Source organism: Paramormyrops kingsleyae, chromosome 7, assembly GCF_048594095.1.
Source record: "Paramormyrops kingsleyae isolate MSU_618 chromosome 7, PKINGS_0.4, whole genome shotgun sequence".
Classification (NCBI taxonomy): Eukaryota; Metazoa; Chordata; class Actinopteri; order Osteoglossiformes; family Mormyridae; genus Paramormyrops; species Paramormyrops kingsleyae.
In genome coordinates, this window is record NC_132803.1 from 925,553 (window position 1) to 948,507 (window position 22,955).

The 22,955-nt window shown below is 48.0% G+C and overlaps 1 protein-coding gene across 2 annotated transcripts; it reads left to right on the forward strand.

Annotated features, from left to right (window-relative positions):
* The first annotated feature begins 11,203 nt into the window (after positions 1 to 11,203).
* Positions 11,204 to 21,751, forward strand: LOC111833226 (crk-like protein). Of its 2 annotated transcripts, XR_011992278.1 has the most exons (6): positions 11,204 to 12,204; positions 12,595 to 13,042; positions 14,575 to 15,117; positions 15,736 to 15,828; positions 16,115 to 17,486; positions 19,927 to 21,751. XR_011992278.1 is itself a non-coding variant. In XM_023791267.2 (3 exons), exons 1-3 carry the CDS (start codon positions 11,894 to 11,896, stop codon positions 14,707 to 14,709), a joined length of 894 nt encoding a protein of 297 aa, XP_023647035.1. In that variant the 5' UTR covers positions 11,204 to 11,893; the 3' UTR covers positions 14,710 to 15,683. The 2 variants fall into 2 exon arrangements, 1 of the variants encoding a protein (XP_023647035.1); XM_023791267.2 differs by lacking the exons at positions 15,736 to 15,828; positions 16,115 to 17,486; positions 19,927 to 21,751 and having other exon boundaries at positions 14,575 to 15,683.
* The last annotated feature ends 1,204 nt before the right edge of the window (positions 21,752 to 22,955 follow it).

Genomic DNA, 22,955 nt, shown 5'->3' on the forward strand with positions numbered 1-22,955 from the left:
TTCACATTTACATTTATATAGATTTGAAAATGACAATATCTAAAAAAAAACATTTAAAACATGTTTAGGTAAGTTTAGTAGGGCGTTTCAAACTGGTAGCCCTTCGTATTGCTCAGTAACCGTGAAGTAGCTCTCAGTTTCAAAAAGGCTGGTGACCCCTGATGTAGACTGTCACTTAAGCATCATAGGTGCACAAAACAGCTTGATTTGATGTTTTTGTCATTCCCCTGGCCTGCAGGAGCACAGACTAAGCCTAACACTAACCGTCCTGCTTGCACTGCTCTCAGCCTGAGGGATGTTGCACATTTGCATCTCAGTGGCGGATATAGAAGTTAAAGTGTATGAGGTACCAGGAGACCACATAATGGCAGATAGCTAGGAAAGTGGTCTGAAGACTGTCAGTCTGTTGAACTTTCAGTCTTAAACGGGCCAGTAAAAACACTCACCAGTGTGGTGAAATGCTTTTACAGATTTGTATTGTGCCTTATGGGAAGTGTGTTTGGGATCTGACCTTGAGGAACAATTTTAATTAAGAAAAACAACTGTGTTGAACTGTGCTTGAATGAGAAGGTTGGCCTCATATTAAATATCTCCTGTTTTTGGAGAATACTCTTTTGCAATACACAAGGCACTGAGGTTGCTGCAATAGAGAGATGTGGTATTGAAAACTAGAAGACAACAGGAAATAGTCCAGTCATCTAGGGGATTAACAATTCTGGGTGTTTATGGGGCTGAGAAATCGGAAATGTGCCACTAAACTGCAAGCATTAATTGCTGCAGCTGCTGATGTTCATGGCTGACAAGGACTAAAATGACAGCATCCCAGCTACCAGAGAGCATTCCCAGCATGGGAGAGAATGTTCTTACTGTAACGTTAATAGAACATTATTTCCACATTTTAACAGAAGTTCTGTCAATGTCAGTACAATAACAATATTGTCTGAAAATCCTTTTAAAACAATTCATGTTGCAAAATATTGTTTCATAATAGTATGTTATTTTATAAAAGTACTGTATATGTATACTGTCAACCAGCCTCATATCCATCACCTGTGAACTATAACGCCACAGTGTTACCTACTGCTCTAGCACGCGTTTCATTTGTTTTTATATTATTAGTCTTAGCTGTAGTAGTGGGATGACGTTCTGTGAACACCAGGAAAAATGGACACTTTGAACATTTCCATAACTTAATCATAATATTCTGTAAATATCCCTAGAACAAAAACTTGTCATACGTAATTCAAATTTGTTATCATGGAGCGACAAACACATCTTTAAAAATAAAACTTTCAAAAATCCCCATAACATCAATCTTCAACCTTAGGTATAATCAGAGATCTGATAAATTAAGGAACATTACAAACTTTTTCTTCAGCTAACTGAGAGGGTTTTTCTAAAACCTGAAAGGAAAAACAGCTTTAATTGGAGCCTTAGCTGGCAGCATCCCAGCTACATGTTGTGGAAGGACCTGAAGCGTGCAGTTCATTCAAGAAAACCCAGCAACATCCCTGAGTTGAGGCAATTCTGTATGGAGGAATGGGCTAAAATTCCTCCAAGTTCATGTGCAGGACTGATGAAGACCTACAGGAAACGTTTATTTGCAGTTATTGATGCAAAAGGGCATCACAAGAAATACTAAAAGGAAAGGTTCACAGATGTGTGACATTAGATCATTTTCAATAAATCAATGACCAAGTATGATATTTCTGTTTCATCTGTTCAACTGTGTTCTCTTCACCTATTTGTGTGAAAATCTGTTGATGTTTTAAGTCATATTTTTGCAGGAATATGGAAAATTTTGAATGGTTTACTAACTTTCAAGCAACGCTGTATAATCTCTCCAGAATGTCCTCCTCGGGGTCTGTCTCAGAGTCTGCCTCGGGGTCTGTCTCAGAGTCTGCCTCAGGGTCTGCCTCGGGTCCTGCCCCAGGGTCTCCTCCCGTTTGCACATCCCCGAAACACCTCCCTAGGGAGTCGTCCAGGAGGCATCCTAGATAGATGCCCAAACAACCTCAACTGGCTCCTTTCAATGCAGAGGAGCAGTGGCTCTACTTTGAGGTCCTCCCGAATGTCTGAGCTCCTCACCCTCTCTAAGGCTGAGCCCAGACACCCTGCGGAGGAAGCTCATTCTTTCAGTCACTACCCAGAGCTCATGACCATAGGTGAGGGTGGGAATGTAGATCAGCTGGTAAACTGATAGCTTTGCCTTGTGGCTCAGCTCCCTCTGTACCAACAGAATGGTACAGCATCCACATTACTGCTAACGCCACACCAATCTATCAGTCTCCTGCTCCCTTCTTCCGTCACACATGAACAGGATCCTGAGATACTTGAACTCCTCTCCCATCTCCCACCAGGAGAGGGTAATCCACCCCTTTCCATTCAAGAACCATGACCTCAGACTTAGAGGTGTCGATCCTCATCCCAGCCGCCTCACACTCAGCTAAGAAATGCCTCAGGATTAAAAAATTAGGCAGGAGCCCCCCTCACCCACTGCATTATATCGGCAAGATTTCAGAATGTAAGGTGGGACCCACAGGGAAAGTCTTTCTGAAACTGGTAGAAAAAGGGATTGTTTTATGATTTATGAAGAGTGCATGGCAGTGCTTATGTAACGTTTCCATTCTCTTTATGGAAACATCTATTGTATTTAGAGAGTGTTTCCAAGTTATACATTAGCATTTTATTTTAGTTCACATATTTTGTTGCCTTATTGCTGTAAGAGAATTCTAGAGTATCTAGAATAAACCCGTACACACAAGGACAGAACGTGGAAACAAAGCTAAGGGTGAGAATTAAATGTATAATCGTGGAATTAAAGGTTTTATGAAGGATGCTTATAATCTGTTAAGGAGGCACTTACAGATCATACAGAGTATGGATTAGTGTGGGGAGTATTTCCCAACCTGGTCCTTGGGGATCCCCAGGCATTCCACTGGGAGGGAACAAAATGTGGACTGTCTGGCAGGGAGATGGGAGGGAGCAAAAACGCTAACTGTCTGGCAGGGAGATGGGAGGGAGCAAAAACGCTAACTGTCTGGGAGTCCCCAAGGACCGGGTTGGGAAACACAAATAAATACTCCTTTTCACATTTATGCACTAGACACTGGTAGCATAACTATGGCTTTAAGCTGGCAAACACACAATTCTGTTGTATTAAAGCCTTGTAGCACTGCATGCCTCGTGCTTGGATTTATAACCAGACTGATAAACTGCTTTGGTGTTCCTTGTTCCCATGGAAACTATGACTCAAGATGGTCACAGTTGTGGAGGTCATGGGATTGCACGCTCAATTTAGATGCTCTGATTGTGTCAGATTTTGGCATCCTATTGGAGGAAATTAGGTGGCAGGGTTCTGATCCAGAGCATAGCAGAGCAAAACAGGAACAGTATGGGCACAACTATAGAAACATCCACAAAGCTTCAAATCAGTGCTTCTTCAGTAGAATTCCTTAGTTTTCCCACTGAGCCCTGAAGGCAGCAAGAAACTCATCTCACCACTGAGCCTGGGATGGAAAAGAAGACCACCCACACACAGCTGTGTGGGAGGGAGGGGCATGAAGAAGACTACCTGCACACAGCCGTATGACAGGGAGGGATGTTAATGAGACCACCCACACACAGCCGTATGAGAGGGAGGGGCATAAAGGAGACCACCCTTACACAGCCACCTGAAAGGGAGGGGCATGAAGGAGACCACCCTTACACAGCCACCTGAAAGGGAGGGGCATGAAGGAGACCACCCTTACACAGCCACCTGAAAGGGAGGGGCATAAAGGAGACCACCCTTACACAGCCACCTGAAAGGGAGGGGCATAAAGGAGACCACCCTTACACAGCCACCTGAAAGGGAGGGGCATAAAGGAGACCACCCTTACACAGCCACCTGAAAGGGAGGGGCATAAAGGAGACCACCCTTACACAGCCACCTGAAAGGGAGGGGCATGAAGGAGACCACCCTTACACAGCCACCTGAAAGGGAGGGGCATGAAGGAGACCACCCTTACACAGCCACCTGAAAGGGAGGAGCATGAAGGAGACCACCCTTACACAGCCACCTGAAAGGGAGGAGCATGAAGGAGACCACCCTTACACAGCCACCTGAAAGGGAGGGGCATAAAGGAGACCACCCTTACACAGCCACCTGAAAGGGAGGGGCATAAAGGAGACCACCCTTACACAGCCACCTGAAAGGGAGGGGCATAAAGGAGACCACCCTTACACAGCCACCTGAAAGGGAGGAGCATGAAGGAGACCACCCTTACACAGCCACCTGAAAGGGAGGAGCATGAAGGAGACCACCCTTACACAGCCACCTGAAAGGGAGGGGCATAAAGGAGACCACCCTTACACAGCCACCTGAAAGGGAGGGGCATAAAGGAGACCACCCTTACACAGCCACCTGAAAGGGAGGGGCATGAAGGAGACCACCCTTACACAGCCACCTGAAAGGGAGGGGCATAAAGGAGACCACCCTTACACAGCCACCTGAAAGGGAGGGGCATGAAGGAGACCACCCTTACACAGCCACCTGAAAGGGAGGGGCATGAAGGAGACCACCCTTACACAGCCACCTGAAAGGGAGGGGCATAAAGGAGACCACCCTTACACAGCCACCTGAAAGGGAGGGGCATAAAGGAGACCACCCTTACACAGCCACCTGAAAGGGAGGGGCATGAAGGAGACCACCCTTACACAGCCACCTGAAAGGGAGGGGCATGAAGGAGACCACCCTTACACAGCCACCTGAAAGGGAGGGGCATAAAGGAGACCACCCTTACACAGCCACCTGAAAGGGAGGGGCATGAAGGAGACCACCCTTACACAGCCACCTGAAAGGGAGGGGCATAAAGGAGACCACCCTTACACAGCCACCTGAAAGGGAGGAGCATAAAGGAGACTACCCTTACACAGCCACCTGAAAGGGAGGAGCATGAAGGAGACCACCCTTACACAGCCACCTGAAAGGGAGGAGCATGAAGGAGACCACCCTTACACAGCCACCTGAAAGGGAGGGGCATGAAGGAGACCACCCTTACACAGCCACCTGAAAGGGAGGGGCATAAAGGAGACCACCCTTACACAGCCACCTGAAAGGGAGGGGCATAAAGGAGACCACCCTTACACAGCCACCTGAAAGGGAGGGGCATAAAGGAGACCACCCTTACACAGCCACCTGAAAGGGAGGGGCATAAAGGAGACCACCCTTACACAGCCACCTGAAAGGGAGGGGCATAAAGGAGACCACCCATACACAGCCACCTGAAAGGGAGGGGCATAAAGGAGACCACCCTTACACAGCCACCTGAAAGGGAGGGGCATGAAGGAGACCACCCTTACACAGCCACCTGAAAGGGAGGGGCATAAAGGAGACCACCCTTACACAGCCACCTGAAAGGGAGGGGCATGAAGGAGACCACCCTTACACAGCCACCTGAAAGGGAGGGGCATGAAGGAGACCACCCTTACACAGCCACCTGAAAGGGAGGGGCATAAAGGAGACCACCCTTACACAGCCACCTGAAAGGGAGGGGCATAAAGGAGACCACCCTTACACAGCCACCTGAAAGGGAGGGGCATGAAGGAGACCACCCTTACACAGCCACCTGAAAGGGAGGGGCATGAAGGAGACCACCCTTACACAGCCACCTGAAAGGGAGGGGCATAAAGGAGACCACCCTTACACAGCCACCTGAAAGGGAGGGGCATGAAGGAGACCACCCTTACACAGCCACCTGAAAGGGAGGGGCATAAAGGAGACCACCCTTACACAGCCACCTGAAAGGGAGGAGCATAAAGGAGACTACCCTTACACAGCCACCTGAAAGGGAGGAGCATGAAGGAGACCACCCTTACACAGCCACCTGAAAGGGAGGAGCATGAAGGAGACTACCGGCACACAGCCGTATGAGAGGGAGGGGCATAAAGGAGACTACCCGCACACAGCCGTATGAGAGGGAGGGCATAAAGTAGACTACCCGCACACAGCCGTATGAGAGGGAGTGGCAAAAACGACACTACCCGCACACAGCCGTATGAGAGGGAGGGCATAAAGTAGACTACCCGCACACAGCCGTATGAGAGGGAGGGGCATAAAGGAGACTACCCGCACACAGCCGTATGAGAGGGAGGGCATAAAGTAGACTACCCGCACACAGCCGTATGAGAGGGAGGGGCATAAAGGAGACTACCCGCACACAGCCGTATGAGAGGGAGGGGCATAAAGGAGACTACCCGCACACAGCCGTATGAGAGGGAGGGCATAAAGTAGACTACCCGCACACAGCCGTATGAGAGGGAGGGCATAAAGTAGACTACCCGCACACAGCCGTATGAGAGGGAGGGGCATAAAGGAGACTACCCGCACACAGCCGTATGAGAGGGAGGGCATAAAGTAGACTACCCGCACCCAGCCGTATGAGAGGGAGGGCATAAAGTAGACTACCCGCACACAGCCGTATGAGAGGGAGGGGCATAAAGGAGACTACCCGCACACAGCCGTATGAGAGGGAGGGCATAAAGTAGACTACCCGCACACAGCCGTATGAGAGGGAGGGGCATAAAGGAGACTACCCGCACACAGCCGTATGAGAGGGAGGGCATAAAGTAGACTACCCGCACACAGCCGTATGAGAGGGAGGGGCATAAAGGAGACTACCCGCACACAGCCGTATGAGAGGGAGGGCATAAAGTAGACTACCCGCACACAGCCGTATGAGAGGGAGGGGCATAAAGGAGACTACCCGCACACAGCCGTATGAGAGGGAGGGCATAAAGTAGACTACCCGCACACAGCCGTATGAGAGGGAGGGGCATAAAGAAGACTACCCGCACACAGCCGTATGAGAGGGAGGGGCATAAAGGAGATTACCCGCACACAGCCGTATGAGAGGGAGGGGCATAAAGGAGATTACCCGCACACAGCCGTATGAGAGGGAGGGCATAAAGGAGACTACCCGCACACAGCCGTATGAGAGGGAGGGGCATAAAGGAGACTTCCCGCACACAGCCGTATGAGAGGGAGGGGCATAAAGGAGATTACCCGCACACAGCCGTATGAGAGGGAGGGCATAAAGGAGACTACCCGCACACAGCCGTATGAGAGGGAGGGGCATAAAGGAGATTACCCGCACACAGCCGTATGAGAGGGAGGGCATAAAGGAGACTACCCGCACACAGCCGTATGAGAGGGAGGGCATAAAGGAGACTGGCTAACTGATAGGAAGCAGCGAGTAGTTATTAGAGGCACTATGTCACAGTGGGCCTCCGTTTATAGTGGGGTACCGCAGGGTTCAATTTTAGGACCACTATTGTTCCTAATTTACATTAATGATATTGACACGAATACATACAGTAAACTGGTTAAATTTGCAGACGACACTAAGGTGGGCGGGGTAGCAGATACTAATCTAGCAGCAGAGAGGCTTCAACGGGATCTGGATTTAATTAGCGAATGGGCTGATACTTGGCAGATGAAATTTAACACAGATAAATGTAAGGTAATCCATGCAGGGAGCAGAAATATACAGTACAGATATTTTATGGGTTCCACTGAAATAAAGGTAGCTGATTACGAGAAAGATCTCGGTATGTATGTTGATGCTTCCATGTCCCACTCTCGCCAATGTGGGGAAGCAATAAAAAAGGCGAACAGAATGTTGGGTTATATCTCTAGATGTGTGGAGTTTAAGTCAAGGGAGGTGATGTTACACTTATATAATTCCTTGGTAAGACCCCACCTAGAATACTGTGTGCAGGTTTGGTCACCATACCTCAAGAAGGACATTGCTGCCTTAGAAAAGGTGCAACGAAGAGCTACGAGAATGATTCCTGGTCTTAGAGGAATGTCTTACGAGGAGAGGTTAGCGGAACTGAATCTGTTCAGCCTTGAGCAAAGGAGACTAAGGGGGGATATGATTCAGGTCTATAAGATTCTAACGGGTCTGGATGCTGTTCAGCCAAATGACTATTTCAATATTAGTCTAAATACTAGAACTCGTGGCCATAAGTGGAAATTAGCGGGAGAACATTTTAAAACAAATTTGAGGAAGCACTTCTTTACACAGCGTGTAGTCAGAGTATGGAATAGTCTTCCTGCTATTGTAGTGGAAGCTAAAACCATGGGTTCCTTTAAATCAGAGCTAGATAAGATTTTAACAACTCTGAGATATTAGCTAAGTTCTCCCCAAACGAGCTTGATGGGCCAAATGGCCTCCTCTCGTTTGTAAATTTCTTATGTTCTTATGTTCTTATGAGACTACCCGCACACAGCCGTATGAGAGGGAGGGGCATAAAGGAGATTACCCGCACACAGCCGTATGAGAGGGAGGGCATAAAGGAGACTACCCGCACACAGCCGTATGAGAGGGAGGGGCATAACTGAATAGTGAGCAGTCTTTTAAGGAGGTCATATCAATGTAGAGACTATCCATTCATTTCTATAGTCATAAGCCTAATAACAACTATGACAAGCCTAACCCTACCCAGTCCTAACATTAATTAGAAGCGCCTTCATGGATTTCTAGAAAATTGAGATTATCCTTGTGTGGTCAAAAAAATGTCCCCACAAGGTAAAACGTTGCAGGTTTTTATGACATTGTGAGGAAATCTGGTCCCCACATTGTAATAATTGCAATCACACAGATACACATGAAGTCCTCATGGAAAACCTACAGGGACGTGGCGGGACTCTGCAGCTCAGCTTCACTCAGGTTGCTGTGTTGCCCTGCTGATGGGCTCCTGCATTTGTGCATTATTTTCCCCATTTGTTAAATGAGTAAAAGGTATGGAGGACAAGAGGTTCTGACCAAACGGGGGGCTGGGGGGGCTGGGGGGGCAGGATGAGCAAAGTTGGCGCACCATGTGGGCCAAAATGGTGTTGATGGACCAACATAGCATAATGATTAGTGCCTCCTGGATCCCTGATGCAGGCCTCACTGGCCCAGTGAGGCAAAGCGCAGGCAGTGGTGAAGGCAGCAGGGGAAACATGCTGAGAGTGGTGCGAGGTGTCTGTGTGTTTGACTGTGTCTCTGGGGGTGTGTCTGTGTCTCTCTGTGTTCAACTGTGTGTCTGTGTCTGAGTGTGTCTCTAACTGTGTGTCTGTGTCTGAGTGTGTCTCTAACTGTGTGTCTGTGTCTGAGTGTGTCTCTAACTGTGTCTGTGCGTCTGTCTATGTGTGTCTGACTATGTGTCTGTGGGGGTGACTGTGTCTGATTCTGTGTCTGACTGTGTATCTGTGGGTGCGTCTGTCTTTATGTCTGTGTTTGTCTGATTGTGTGTCTAACTGTGTGTTGGTGTGTGCGTGTGTCTCTGTGTGTCTTGACTGTGTATCCGTGTGTGTGCCTGTGTCCCTGTGTCTGAGTGTGTTTGTCTGTCTGAGTGTCTATGTGTCTGCCTGTCCTTGTGTGTCTTTGTGTGTGTGTGTCTGTCTGTGTGTCTAATTGTCTTTTTGTGCATCTCTTTGCCTCTGTGTCTGTGTGTGTATGTGTCTCTGTGTCCGTCTGTGTATCTGTGTGTGTCTCCTAACCTGCTTGCAGGTCTCCCCGGCAGGCTAACAGCTACACACGTGTCTGTACAACACGCTGCATTCCATGATAAGCATTTCATTTGCGAACCACATTCCATTCGCTTCTTCCTACATGCGCTCAGAGGGCTTTGGGGCTCGTTGACATGAACCCCCCCCCCCCCCTGCCTGCCCAAAGCCAGGGAGCATCTCCATCTTGCCACCACCTCTGCTTGCAGTGAAAAGGGGGGTCTGTCACCAGCTCCAAAGAAACAGGCCTGAAGTAGCCACCAGACCACCACCCCCCTCCGATATTAGTCCCCCCCACCACCACCCACTACAGAATACACTGGCTTGAGGCCCCATGACTGAGGTGGAGAGGGGGCTTGATGAAGCCTCTGGGATTCAAATTTGTGATGTCCCACTTTGAACACAGTGTAATTTCTGGCTTGGAAATCCTTAGGGGGACCAGGGTGAGGGATGGAGCTATTAAGAAATTAAGCCAAAATACCTGTAACATATTTGAAGACCTGGAAATCCCACTATCTGTATAACACCAAAACTGAATTACTGAGTGTCCCGTATAAAGTACATCTTTCATATGTTTAAATGATCTCTCATAGGTATACTCACCTATGGCGTCTCAGCACGGTTTGCCGTCTGCTCTGTGGTCAATAAACAGTCTCTAGAGTCTAGAGAGTCATCAGATCAGTCCAGAAGGTCATGAACACACAGCTGGAGTGTCTTCACATCAGACTCATCCCACCACTGCCATCACCTTTTCATAAAGGTCCGTTAAACTCTGCACCTCCAGGCTTTTGAAGAGTTGCTACCCCAGAGCCATTAGGGTGAACTTTGCATTCCAGAGACCTCTGCGCTCCTGAGCTCCTGTTTCCAGCCTTCACCAGTACATGTGCAACAACAATAATGTCTCTACATTGATGTTCTTCTATGCAATAAAAATGAATGAAAGTGCAGTGTTAAAGGAATGAGGTTCTGCAGTGATTCTCTGCAGTAATGACAATCACAACGCTGCATCTGTAGATACATTTTACAAGTTTCAGTACTATAATTGCTGACTATGTGCAATAATGGCAATTAAGGCATTATGCTGACTTGTTTGTATAGGTTAGGAATGCTTGTATGTTTGTTTCTATGTATGCAAGCATGCCAGCATGCAGGAGTATGGAGGGTCGCCAGCTCTCACGAATCTGGCCCGGTAATAAATCTGTTACATACATGTAAATGCGTGTGCATATGTATGTAAACTTGTCTCACTTCAGCCAGCTGACCGAAGCTGGCAGCCCTGGGAATATGTAAACTGGATGAATGGGAAAATGTTATATGTATCAGTGTGGAAATGTCCACTTATATATAAGTATATTTCCTTGCTCAATGTATATCTGGAAGTGCACACATTACAGTTTTATATTTCGTGCATAACTACACTTTTACATTTTTACTTTTTTCAGTGTTTTTATTATTATTATTATTATTATTATTATTATTATTATTAATTATTAGTGCCGAACAGGAAAAAGCAGCTTAATCTCGTGCTGTAGAGCAATGACAATAAAGCTCTCTACGCTATTCCAACACACACTCAAACGCGCTAGTGCGTTTATAATTCCAGACGTCGAGCGAGATGTAACGCTTCTGCGCTGAGGGGTTTAATGCCTTCACGAGGATACAGCCGCCGCGAGGCGTCAGCGCCGCGCCCCGTGCACACGCACCGGGACCCGCCCTCCGTCCGCCATTTTTTTTCACCACCTCGGCCAGGAGTCGAGAGCCGAACATCAACAAGGCGTAAGACCTCTGGAAGAGAGCTGACCGCCCGGGACCGAAACGATTCTGCCGTAACCGAGCCCCGCCTGAGCTGCTAGCCGAACCGCTTTCGGACCCGCAGCTGCACAGCACGCCTTTTCCGAGTGTGAATACGTGTTGAGGGCCGCCATTTTTGTTCCTCTCTAGTAGTCGGGGGTGGGGGCAGAAGGGAAGGCATTTCGGGCGCCTTTCGGCCGACTCGGCTCCGTATTGTTGTACAATCAGCACCGAGTCGCTGTTCCGCTGTAGCGGCATGGAGGTCGCTGGGCTGGAGTAAGCCGCTCCGACCGGGGACACCTTGTGTCATTATTTGCTACTTTTCTCTTCTTTTTCGGAAGAGGTGCGTAAAAGGGGAAGCTGAGCCAGGGTGGAGGGAGCGTCCCCGTCCCCGTCCCCGCAGCGCGGCGTCTGGGGCTCTGGATGACGCCTGAAGCCGGACAGCGCTGAGCCGCAGACGGGCTATCAGTCCGCTTCCATGGGGCGCCCCGGCGTGTGATATATCCAGTCCCATTCCGCTACTATTTCATTTGCCTTAGCGTTTTGCGCTCATCCCCCCTCCTAAGCATGTCTTCGGCGCGGTTCGATTCCTCGGACCGGTCCAGTTGGTATTTCGGCCCGGTGTCGCGGCAGGAGGCACAGAACCGCCTGCAGAGCCAGCGGCACGGCACCTTCCTGGTGCGGGACTCGTCCACCTGCCCAGGCGACTACGTGCTGTCGGTTTCGGAGAACTCCAAGGTGTCGCACTACATCATCAACTCGCTACCCGGCAAGAGGTTCAAGATCGGGGACCAGGAGTTCGAGCACCTGGCCGCGCTGCTCGACTTCTACAAGATCCACTACCTGGACACCACCACCCTGATCGAACCGGCCAGCAGGTGAGCGAGGGGCCGCGGTATTCACGGGGCACATTGAATGGTTGAGGTGCATGGTGTTGGTGGTATAACTGGTTAATTTAGTAAGCGTTAACTGGAATGACCTGTGACATAGGCCCGGGTACCGGCCGGTAGGCTACGACGTGTCGGGGATCCGTGTCGGCAGAGATCGGGCCGCATACTTGTGCTTGGCGTGGTTCAAACTGGCCGCGTGTCCAGGCGCGTCCCCCCCGCATTCTTCAAAGTCCCGTTAATAGTCCTGCGGTGTAACGTTTACACGAAGGCCCCTCCCTTTATGCAGTGGGTTTCCAGGTGAGGTCTTGTGCATGAGTGAGCGGCCCCAGTGATGGGGCGCTTTTCCGGGACATAACAGTGTTTCCCCCTCTGGCCCAGGTACCCCAGCGGGCTTCCCGGGGCCCCGCCCACTGTCTCCGACGACAGCCTGGAGTATGTGCGTACCCTGTATGACTTCACCGGCAATGATGCAGAGGACCTGCCCTTTCGCAAGGGGGAGATTCTGGTAATCCTGGACAAGCCGGAGGAGCAGTGGTGGAGTGCCCGGAACAAAGATGGCCGTGTGGGCATGATCCCCGTGCCCTATGTGGAGAAGCTGCCCCGGCCAGCTGCCCACCCCGGTACCCTGCCCGCCGGGCACACCTCCCGCATCTCCAACAGCTATGGCGTCCCGGAGCCTGCCCACGCCTATGCGCAGCCACAGACGCCCTCGCCACTGCCACAGGGCCCTGGACCCTTGCCCTCCATGCAGAACGGCCCCGTCATGGCCAAGGCCATCCAGAAGCGGGTGCCCTGTGCCTACGACAAAACTGCACTGGCGCTAGAGGTAGGTGGTGCTGTAGTTGTGACAGTGCTGCAGAGCATTTGACACTTAAAAAATGAAGGCAGTGTAAAAGATTATCGAGAATAAACAGTCCCTGCAGTTTAGAGCAGTTCATGTGTAGGTTTGGACCACTGATTATTTCTCTAGGTTATTTCCCCCCCAGCCTGCCTCACTAATCCCTTGATGTACTGGAAAGATCCCTTCTGCCAGTCAGTCATTAGTTTCCTGCCTAGAAAGTGCAGAAATAGTTACTTCTAGTGTCCTTGTTGGATTTAACCGAAAACAACAGTGCTGATGTGAGATTCTGTGAACTAACGCAGTCCGGTTGGTCCTGGATGAAGGGGCTGACCAGTCAGGGCTTGTGGGATGTTTGTTCTGGGGTGGGGGTCCAGCCTTGGCTTGTGACTGTGACCTGTGTTTGTAAAGTCACCCTTTTGCTTTGTCTTTGCTCCATGGTTGGTTTTAAAGCAGATAGAAAGTTATGAGTGTTTCTAGGGTCCCAGCTGGTCCCTTGTGTTGCATCTCTGTATCTGTCCCCGATGACACCACTGCCCTGGGTGACCAAACAGGATGTGGGCTGGGTTGGAAGCATCTTCAGTGACACCCCGCCCCACAGAAAATACCTTAGATCTGCTGGAAATAGAAGAATTGGATTGGGGGGCTGGATACCTGTCATTCTGCTCAAGTCTCTTCTTAGTAGTGACACCAAAGTTGTTTAATAGGTATTGGTTTGAGGGATGCACTGCCTCTCTCTCAGCAGCTCTGCCCTTACCCGAAACCGCACAGTGCTGTTAGTGTGACTGACGCAGCAAGGGTTTTAAGTGGCCAGGCCAGCTGGTCCTCTTCTCCAGGGACCCCTTGCTGTTGTCCCTGTTTCCTGCCCTGCAGTTCTGGCCCAGATCTAGCAGGTGGCAAGCTTCTGTCCTCTGAATGGTTCCTGAAGCAGAGCAGCACCTCTACTTGCGTAGCGTGAACCCATTGTACTGGTGACATCACCAAATTAGGTGACACGGTGTCTCGCTTGCCTGGTGGGTATTTGGTCTGATCCTTTGCCTGGTGGGTATTTGGTCTGATCCTTTGCCTGGTGGGTATTTGGTCTGATTCTTTGCCTGGTGGGTATTTGGTCGGATCCTTTTGCCTGGTGGGTATTTGGTCTGATCCTTTTGCCTGGTGGGTATTTGGTCTGATCCTTTTGCCTGGTGGGTATTTGGTCTGATCCTTTGCCTGGTGGGTATTTGGTCTGATCCTTTTGCCTGGTGGGTATTTGGTCTGATCCTTTTGCCTGGTGGGTATTTGGTCTGATCCTTTGCCTGGTGGGTATTTGGTCTGATCCTTTTGCCCCCTAGCCAGCCAGACTGACGAAACATCAGACAGCCAGATACATGCAGGCTTTGCATCCTGGAGAAAATGATGACATGTTAAATCCACAGCATCACAGGGTCGATGTAGCCTCTGGTGACCTGGAGTGTGTGTGACCCAGTTCAGCACTCAGATCGACACACCCACCAACCTCCGCATGTGTCTTTCACCCCCAGGTGGGGGACATTGTCAAGGTGACACGGATGAACATCAGTGGCCAATGGGAGGGTGAGGTCAACGGCCGGAGGGGGCTCTTTCCATTCACGCACGTGAAGATCATGGACCCCCAGGATCCCGATGAGAATGAGTGATGGGCCCCACCTCCTGCACCACCAACCCCTCCCTCCACCCTTGTGATTGGCCATCTCTCGAACTTTACCTTCTGGGGCATCTCGCCACCCCTTGCCCCTGCCAAGCCCACTAGCCGCACACATCTCCACCTGGAAACAGGAACACTTTTGATTGGATGGCAGCTGAGGAGGTCACATACATTTTTTTAAGTGAACAAGCTGTTTTTTTCATCTTGCTACCTTTCCTAATGGTGCTGGCAGCGGCCTGGGCTGAGGCTCTTGGGAAGACAGATGACATTCCTGGAAGCTGGGGTGGACCTCAGATGTGACTGCTTGGGTTTTCTGTACTGTAATGGCTGAAATAGCTGAACGTCACTGTCAGATCCCCCTGAGGTGGGTTAGGGGATGCGGTGCTTGTGTAGATCAGTGGTGAGTATGTTCATGAATCTTCTGTGAACCTCATTCCTTTAAAGTGGCCTCACCCTGCTGGGGTGGGGGGGATACCTGTTCAGACCTGTTCTGCTGTTTGGGGAGAAACTGTTTCACTTCACATCTGCTGTGACGTGACTCAGCTCTACCATTGACATCCTCTGGGGGTGTGCCCCGGTCCTCTCTGCCAGTAACCTAGAGCTGGGCAGAACGGACGTCTAAGCCTGGCCTCTGTGTGACCTTGACCTTAGGCCAAAGGTCACCTGCTGCCTTGTGACACTCGTGGGTTCTGGGTTCCTTCATTGGATTGAGATGCGTTTGGGATTTTCTGTAGCCAGGCTTGGGGAGTTTGTGTCAGTGTAGCCAGCCTGACCTGAGTCTCCATTCTACCTGGTAGCAATATGCCAATCTGTAATTTTAAAATATTCTAATTTAAAATTCTCGTTGCCCTGTGGCATTAACAGCATTAGTGCATCGTTTGTCTGTCTAGGAAAAGCATGTCAAACGACTGCTGGCTTTGTAATGTTTCTCTTTGATTCTGAATAAATCATGTGCCTTTTCTTTTTTCCCATGTGTTCGTGTGCTCGTCTCGGTCGCTTCTCATGCCTCATGTTTGAGAATGTCGTCCAAACGCACTGCACCAGCTTTTCCTCCGCTGCTAATCCCGCTCGCTCTGCTGACTCTGCAGTTGATGAGAGGGAGCTCCTCCAGGTAGGAATAAGGATGTTTGAATGGGATTTTTCCTAATTTAGGGGAAATGTGTACATGGTATTTATCCAACTCAGCCTGTGAGATGCCTGTTCACTGTAGGTGGCCCTGATCTTAGTGTGGGTTCCTAGTGCTGCCACTGCATGTTTTCCAGTGCATCCCTGCACCTGTTTCCTGTACCTACCGGCCATAACGTCCCGTTAAATGACCGTTCTGGTATGTGTTTTGGCCAGTCTGCATCTACTGTGTTACTGGAGCAGGGCATGTTGCTTATTTTTCATTAATACAGGTGTGAACTCTTCAGAGAGGAAAGCAATAACTATTTTCTTTAGGTGAGACGGTAAACTTTCACACAAATGTCTGAGGAAATGGTCTTTATTGGGAGAAGAGAAGTAACATTTTGCAGAAATATAACCAATGAAAGGCAGCAAGTGAGCCACAAGTTCAGGTAAAGCACTACAAAAACACACCTGAAGAATACTTGTTACGCCACAAGGAGTCAAAGTTGATGTCCTTGGTATAGTCCACATCGGGGGCTCCGACCCGGTACAAATGGCATAATCCCCTCCTGTTCTCAGACCTGAGAATGGGGGTGACCTTTGAACCCTGCTCCTCATTTTAACAAGGTAGAGTCACATCAGGCCTCATTTACATCCTCTGAAGGCAGTATAATTAACTGTGAAATTCAAATTAAGCTTTTAATGCTTAAAGACAAAAATAACTTTACAATATCCACCCCTTTTGCAGACCTGCTCTATGCTCTTAGCCTGGTGTCCACTCACACTCCTAACCCTAATCCATAACCACAGTACACTAAACGCACTTCACTGCTACCCGCTCACTTAACATGCATGTCTTTGGTGCCTGGAAGCAAAGTGAAGGACAGAAAATCCCTGAAGAGCTCAACACAGCTCCAGACCCCCTGGTGCGCTGTGAACACGGCGCCATCTAGCGGCTCATCGAGGAATTTACCACGGTCTTCACTGACATGGCAACGTTTGGGCCTGAGTGACTGTAAGGAAAAGCAGTAAAGATGCCCCAATGTTCTTGGTTGATCATTTGAATGGAGACAGTGTTAGCTATTAATGATCATGGGGGAATGATCAAAGGGGAAGTCAGGGAGAGAATGGGGGTTCTGGTCGGCACCACTAGGGTGATAAGGAAGATAACTAAATTACAATGATCATAAAAGTCTCCACCCTATCCTGCCCCATCCCTGCCCCAGGCTCCTCACAGGCCAGGGGGGTCACTCTTCATATGTAAATTCACTCACAACACCTACACACAGCACCTTTTTGGGGAGGGTCTTTTGGGGTATAAAGGGGGGTGAAGAACTGCCCTTAATTTGTATTTGAGCTGCCTTTCAGTACCCGGTGTATGTCTACACTGTATTACATTATATTATTTTTACTGTTCAATAAACCACCATTTTGCTGAAACTGCGGAGACTCTGCAAGTGGATTCCTTACATCTTATTGGCGAGCCAGCCAGGAGAAGGGGCTAACAACTGGAAGAATCATCTGGGAACCTTTTTTTTGGCTGATATTTTCCTCAAGAAGAGAGAAGATTTCTTCACCTAAGAGAGAAGACTAACCAGAAAGCTTCATTCCAGACGTGCCACCTTCTTCTGCGAACCGAAGGACCCAGAAAGAATCACGCTTGTGAGTATAACTGGTTTGCGATATCAGACGTCCGCTGAGACAAACAGTAAAGTAATATAGGAAATAGGGAGTAATTCAAGACTTAGGCATGAGAATTCTCCTGGTTTGACCTGTTTATTAGTAATAAAGGGTAAACAGGAGGTGTGTTTGTAGAGGAACTGGGCTTTGGTAAGAAAGCACCAGCAGGGTTCCCCACATTGTAACCCTGTGTCCTTGAGATAAACCACCACTGTAGGTAAATTGTGTAAGTTTATACTGTGAGAGTTTAAATTTATACTCAGAACCTACAATGATGGAGTGGGCCATCGAATATGTTGCAAAGCATTGCAAGGAGGGATCATATGGATCTCTCATAGATAAGCTAGACCCCCTAGAGTGGCTAGAGGAGGCATGCAGGGAAAGGAACATAAAATGTTCCAAGAAAAAGCAGAAACATGCTAACGTGTTACAGGCCTTGCTGGAAGGACAGCAAGAAATTAAGTGCAGACTGGCAAGTTCGCAGTCTGAGTGTACTCAGCATAGGAGTACAATCGGTGAATTGAGGAACAGAATAGAGAGTCTCAAACAGGAGAACTCTGCTAGTCGAGCAGAGCGTCGGCTAGCTGCAGAAAACAGCATTGAACTGAGGCAACTGGTAGCTTCTCATAGGCAGGGCCTGGAAGCAGCTAAGAAAGCTAATGCATTCCTGCAAAAGGAACTGGAGAAGTGTCAGAATGCTTATGAGGCACTTTGGTCCAGAAGCATTAGAAACCCAGAAGTGCATAAAAAGCGTGCTGGGGATGAGGATACTGTTCTAAAGAGCAAATTAGAACAGGTTAAGGGACATGTTACAGCTTTGGGCATTAGTCTGCTGGAAGATTCTGACAGTGATAGTAAGACTTCAGATGAGGGAGCTAATGTGAGCCCAGTTAAAGTTGCACCAGTTCGTGTGAGAGAGCGCAGGACACGCAGAAGGGCAGCTGCCGAGGTTGACGGGCAGCCTGCCACTGCACAGTATGAATATGAGGAGGTTTGTGAGCATATTCCACTGGCTGTGTCTGAACTGGGAGATTTTTGTGCTAATGTGGGTAAATGGGATGGCGTGTCTGATCCTCATTCCTACTTAGCTGAGTTGCAGAGACAAGCCAGAGCAAATGGTCTAGATGACCAAGATTGCTGTCGAATAGTTCAGTTAACCATACCTGCAGACCTAGTAGAATTGCTCCCTGACAATTTCAAGATGGCTGTTAATGGTGAATGGGCAAATGCACAGCAGAGAGAGGCAGCATTATTGGCCATGATTGGCAGTCCACAGCCAAACTGGGGGAGAATTCTGGAGACTAAGCCAGAGAGAGGGGAAAATCCTGTGGCCTATATGAATCGCTTATTTAAGTGTTACACTGGGAATTCTGGAATTCCAAACCAACAGAGGAATGACCCAGCATTCCTAGCATTGGTCATGCAGCAGTATGATCCAATAATAAATGATGCTGCAAGACTAATGTTGAATTTGAAACAAAAAGAAGGTAGTTTGACCTTTGCCTACATCTGCAATCTCCTCAGTAGCTGGAACGAGACAAGCCGAAGTTCCTTAAGAAAGGTGAAAAAGGTTTCAGCAGTAGCCACTAAGGAAGGTAGGCTTAAATCTGCTAGGAAAGATGCTTGTCACAATTGTGGTAAGATAGGTCATTTTAAGAAGGATTGTTGGTCAAAGGGTGGAGGTGCAGCAGGACACAGGCCAAGGGTACAGAGAGATGGGGAATCTAGATGGAAGAAGGAACCAACCCCATCTGTACCAGCAATGACTTATGAAGATATGAACAAATTATTACATGAAATCAAAGAAGTGGTAGCACATAAGCGTGCTATTCAGACTTATTCATGTGTCAAATGCAAGGGGAATGCTTATTTGAAGTCACAGGGGTACCTGGCCTCTGTTAAAAAATTGGATGATGTGAAATCAGATGAATTTGCTAGACCCAGTGTTGAAATTACACTTAGGGGCTACTGTGACAAGTGGCTAGCAGACACGGGCCCTGCAGTCACTGAAGCACAGCAAAGCACTTCACAACTCATCCAAGATTGGGCAGAACATGACATGTTCTCAAAAAATGTCCAGAGAATTCTAGAAGATGATTTTCTGTCTGAAAATCATACCATAGGAAATACCTACCAGGGGAACAAAAGACAATGGGATGATGTTGTAAAACACAACATTGCCAAATTTACAAAAGGGAAACAAGTATTGGTCAAAAATTGCCTCCAGAAAGGGCTTTGGGATGCAAATTGGACAGGGCTACATGAAACCGTGGACACCTGTGGGGAGGGCAATCTTAAGCTTAGAATCAAAGAGAGGAATGGACCAGTAATGAAGTGGTTCCATGGTGACCAATACAGACCGATTCAGAATGTAAGATGTTAACCTGACATAAGAATGAATGCTGCACTTGATGTCTTTCAGGTTACATACTCCAAGTCTCACTGAAAACTACGGCACAACAGAAGAAATGATCAAGGGGGGCAGATGCATCGTACACAGCAAAGGAAAAGCATATGTCCAGCGCAGGAACAACGATGTAACCAGCCACATCGGTGCCATAAGTGGGATAACTTCCTCGGGACAATGCAAGGACTCTGCAGACCTCATGCGAGGAAGAAAACCACCTCACATGTCAACCAAATTTGCATTAACACATATGGGAAACTACAAGTGTGACTGTAAGCTTGGGTTGAGAATCGATCAAAAGTAAATGTTTGTCTTAGAATGTGGTATATTCTAGATATTTGTATAATCCCTGTTACCACCACATACAGCCATATTATTGTGCAATAGGATCTGAAGAACTTACACACATAATTGATTGATGCTATAAGCTGATTTTGTTGGGAATTGTGATTCAGAGGGAGAGTATTCTTGGGGATTTGGGAGGTATACATAGTTTGTAGAGATCTTTGTGTAAAAAATAATAATTTGACATAAGTAATCTATGTAACACGGGAGCATGGGATGACAGTACAGGATGGAATAGCAATGTTAGCAATAGAAAGTTTAGAGGGTTGCAATATTGGTAGGAATATAATAATGTGCTCAGGTGATAGGTTAAATCCAAATCTAGGTTGTGGGTGGATGAACAGGAGTGATGTACACTGTGTGATCTCCACAGAAGTGGTGAAGCCACAGTATGTGGACATCAGGTTCATTGGTAACAACACCTATTGCATTAATGCAATTAACAATAGTTTAACCACAACCAATTTACAGTACAGAGCACCGAGCAATGCTTTCTGCATTCAGGTGATCTACCCAATGAACATTGAAGGCAGAAAATTGTACTATACCAAGAATAGGATTGACCTTTACTTAAACGACCCTTATGCAGAATTCCTCCAGCCTGAGCCTTTGCCTGAAACAAACAGGATTCAAGACCTGCAAGAGGTTGAGCAGCAACTGACGGTTCAGCTGCTTAAAATGCATGAGCGTGAGAAGGAACTGACAGAGCAGGTCAGTAACTATATCAGTGGAATGTCGACGCTGAAGGAGAACTACCAGGACATGTACTGGGATGTACAGTTCAAAGCAGATATCACTGCATGTGTCGTGGTACTGCTGCTGGGTGTGGCCTTGATGGTCTATCTCAGATTCCTAAGGGAACAGCGGAAAAGGGACCTTGGATATGTGGAGAGGAAAGTGTGCATGACACAAAGTAGGGTGTAGGTTATGGAGACGGACAACCACACCGCTACGACCTCCCCTATCCGACCCTTGTGTGTTGACCACTGATCAGTGTGATGCTGGTACTGTGCTCTGGGTAAACCTTTCACTGCTCTTGCACTAAGGCTCAAGGTTTAAGGGGGGATTATGTAAGGAAAAGCAGTAAAGATGCCCCAATGTTCTTGGTTGATCATTTGAATGGAGACAGTGTTAGCTATTAATGATCATGGGGGAATGATCAAAGGGGAAGTCAGGGAGAGAATGGGGGTTCTGGTCGGCACCACTAGGGTGATAAGGAAGATAACTAAATTACAATGATCATAAAAGTCTCCACCCTATCCTGCCCCATCCCTGCCCCAGGCTCCTCACAGGCCAGGGGGGTCACTCTTCATATGTAAATTCACTCACAACACCTACACACAGCACCTTTTTGGGGAGGGTCTTTTGGGGTATAAAGGGGGGTGAAGAACTGCCCTTAATTTGTATTTGAGCTGCCTTTCAGTACCCGGTGTATGTCTACACTGTATTACATTATATTATTTTTACTGTTCAATAAACCACCATTTTGCTGAAACTGCGGAGACTCTGCAAGTGGATTCCTTACAGTGACCTTAAGCGATGTTCGAGTTTAACACCGTGTTCACTAGGTTTCCTTACTGCCTGAGGTGACACTTCTTTTGTCCGCTAGTCCACATTCCAGAGTGAAACACAGATTTTCTTTTTGCCGTTTTCTATTCATCTTTCTTAAAATTGCACTTCCAGGAAGGGGCAGCATGGGCCACAGCTTGGACAGGATGCTGGTACGGTGTAGGGTGCATATACTATGGCAATTTATGATAATTAATGTAGATGTACGAGTGCAGGAGCAAACCCATGTGACTTAGAGAGAATGTGAACCGCACACACATACACACTCACACGGAGAGTAGAGGTGAGCTTTGACCCCAAACCCTGGAGGTTCAAGGAGTTTGCTAAATACTGAGCCATTGCGACCTACCAGCCCCTGTTAATATATCTTTCTGTTTACAATCATGTATTAAATGCATTATGTCACACTATCTGTATTCCTGGAGTTTGTATGGTATACCTCTTGTGTGTCCCACACTGCCGGGGACAGTCATGTGACACAGACCGTCTGACCCTGTACAGGAGAAGTGGTTTAAAGTTTGATGGAATTCAGTAACTACTATGCATAAGCATATCGATAAAACAGGTTTATGGCTGTAGACTAAACAACGGACTCAAGCAATCATGTACAGTTTACCCTTATACATCGCGGGGGCTTGGGGCGCAGACCCCACGCGATCTGGAAAAATGTGGCACCTGGCGAGAAAAGATACGCGAAACTCAAGATAGAAAGGTCATTGCAAGATCACTGTGAGATATCACTGAGAGACTGCCGTAAACACAAACGGCGTCCTCCAAACCAGCACCGTACAGGCATTTTATGCATTTTTGAATTAGGACTACTAAACTTTTTGTGTCGCCTGCGGCTTTCACAAAAATTATTATTATTATTATTATTATTATTAAAGTTCCTTGTCAAAAAAGGAAAAAAGTGTGTGTGACTGTGTGTTACTGATTTTTGTCCCAGCTGGAGTAAAGAGAGAACCAGAGTAAGAGCAATTCCTGTGTGGCCGGGCCGTCCGCGCTGCACCACAGACCAAAGGGGACACAACCATCAAAACACACGGATAGACACAAGGAGTATAACATTCTTAAGTCAAAAATTAAATTTACACGTACGATGAATATATGCAAGAGGATGTGACACTATA

Bases quoted from the DNA above. Each gene is read 5' to 3' on its own strand.
- LOC111833226 (XM_023791267.2), top strand. From the start codon at position 11,894: ATGTCTTCGGCGCGGTTCGATTCCTCGGACCGGTCCAGTTGGTATTTC. The intron at 12,205-12,594 runs GTGAGCGAGGGG...CCTCTGGCCCAG, and splicing joins CTGATCGAACCGGCCAGCAG to GTACCCCAGCGGGCTTCCCG. The intron at 13,043-14,574 runs GTAGGTGGTGCT...TTTCACCCCCAG, and splicing joins AAACTGCACTGGCGCTAGAG to GTGGGGGACATTGTCAAGGT.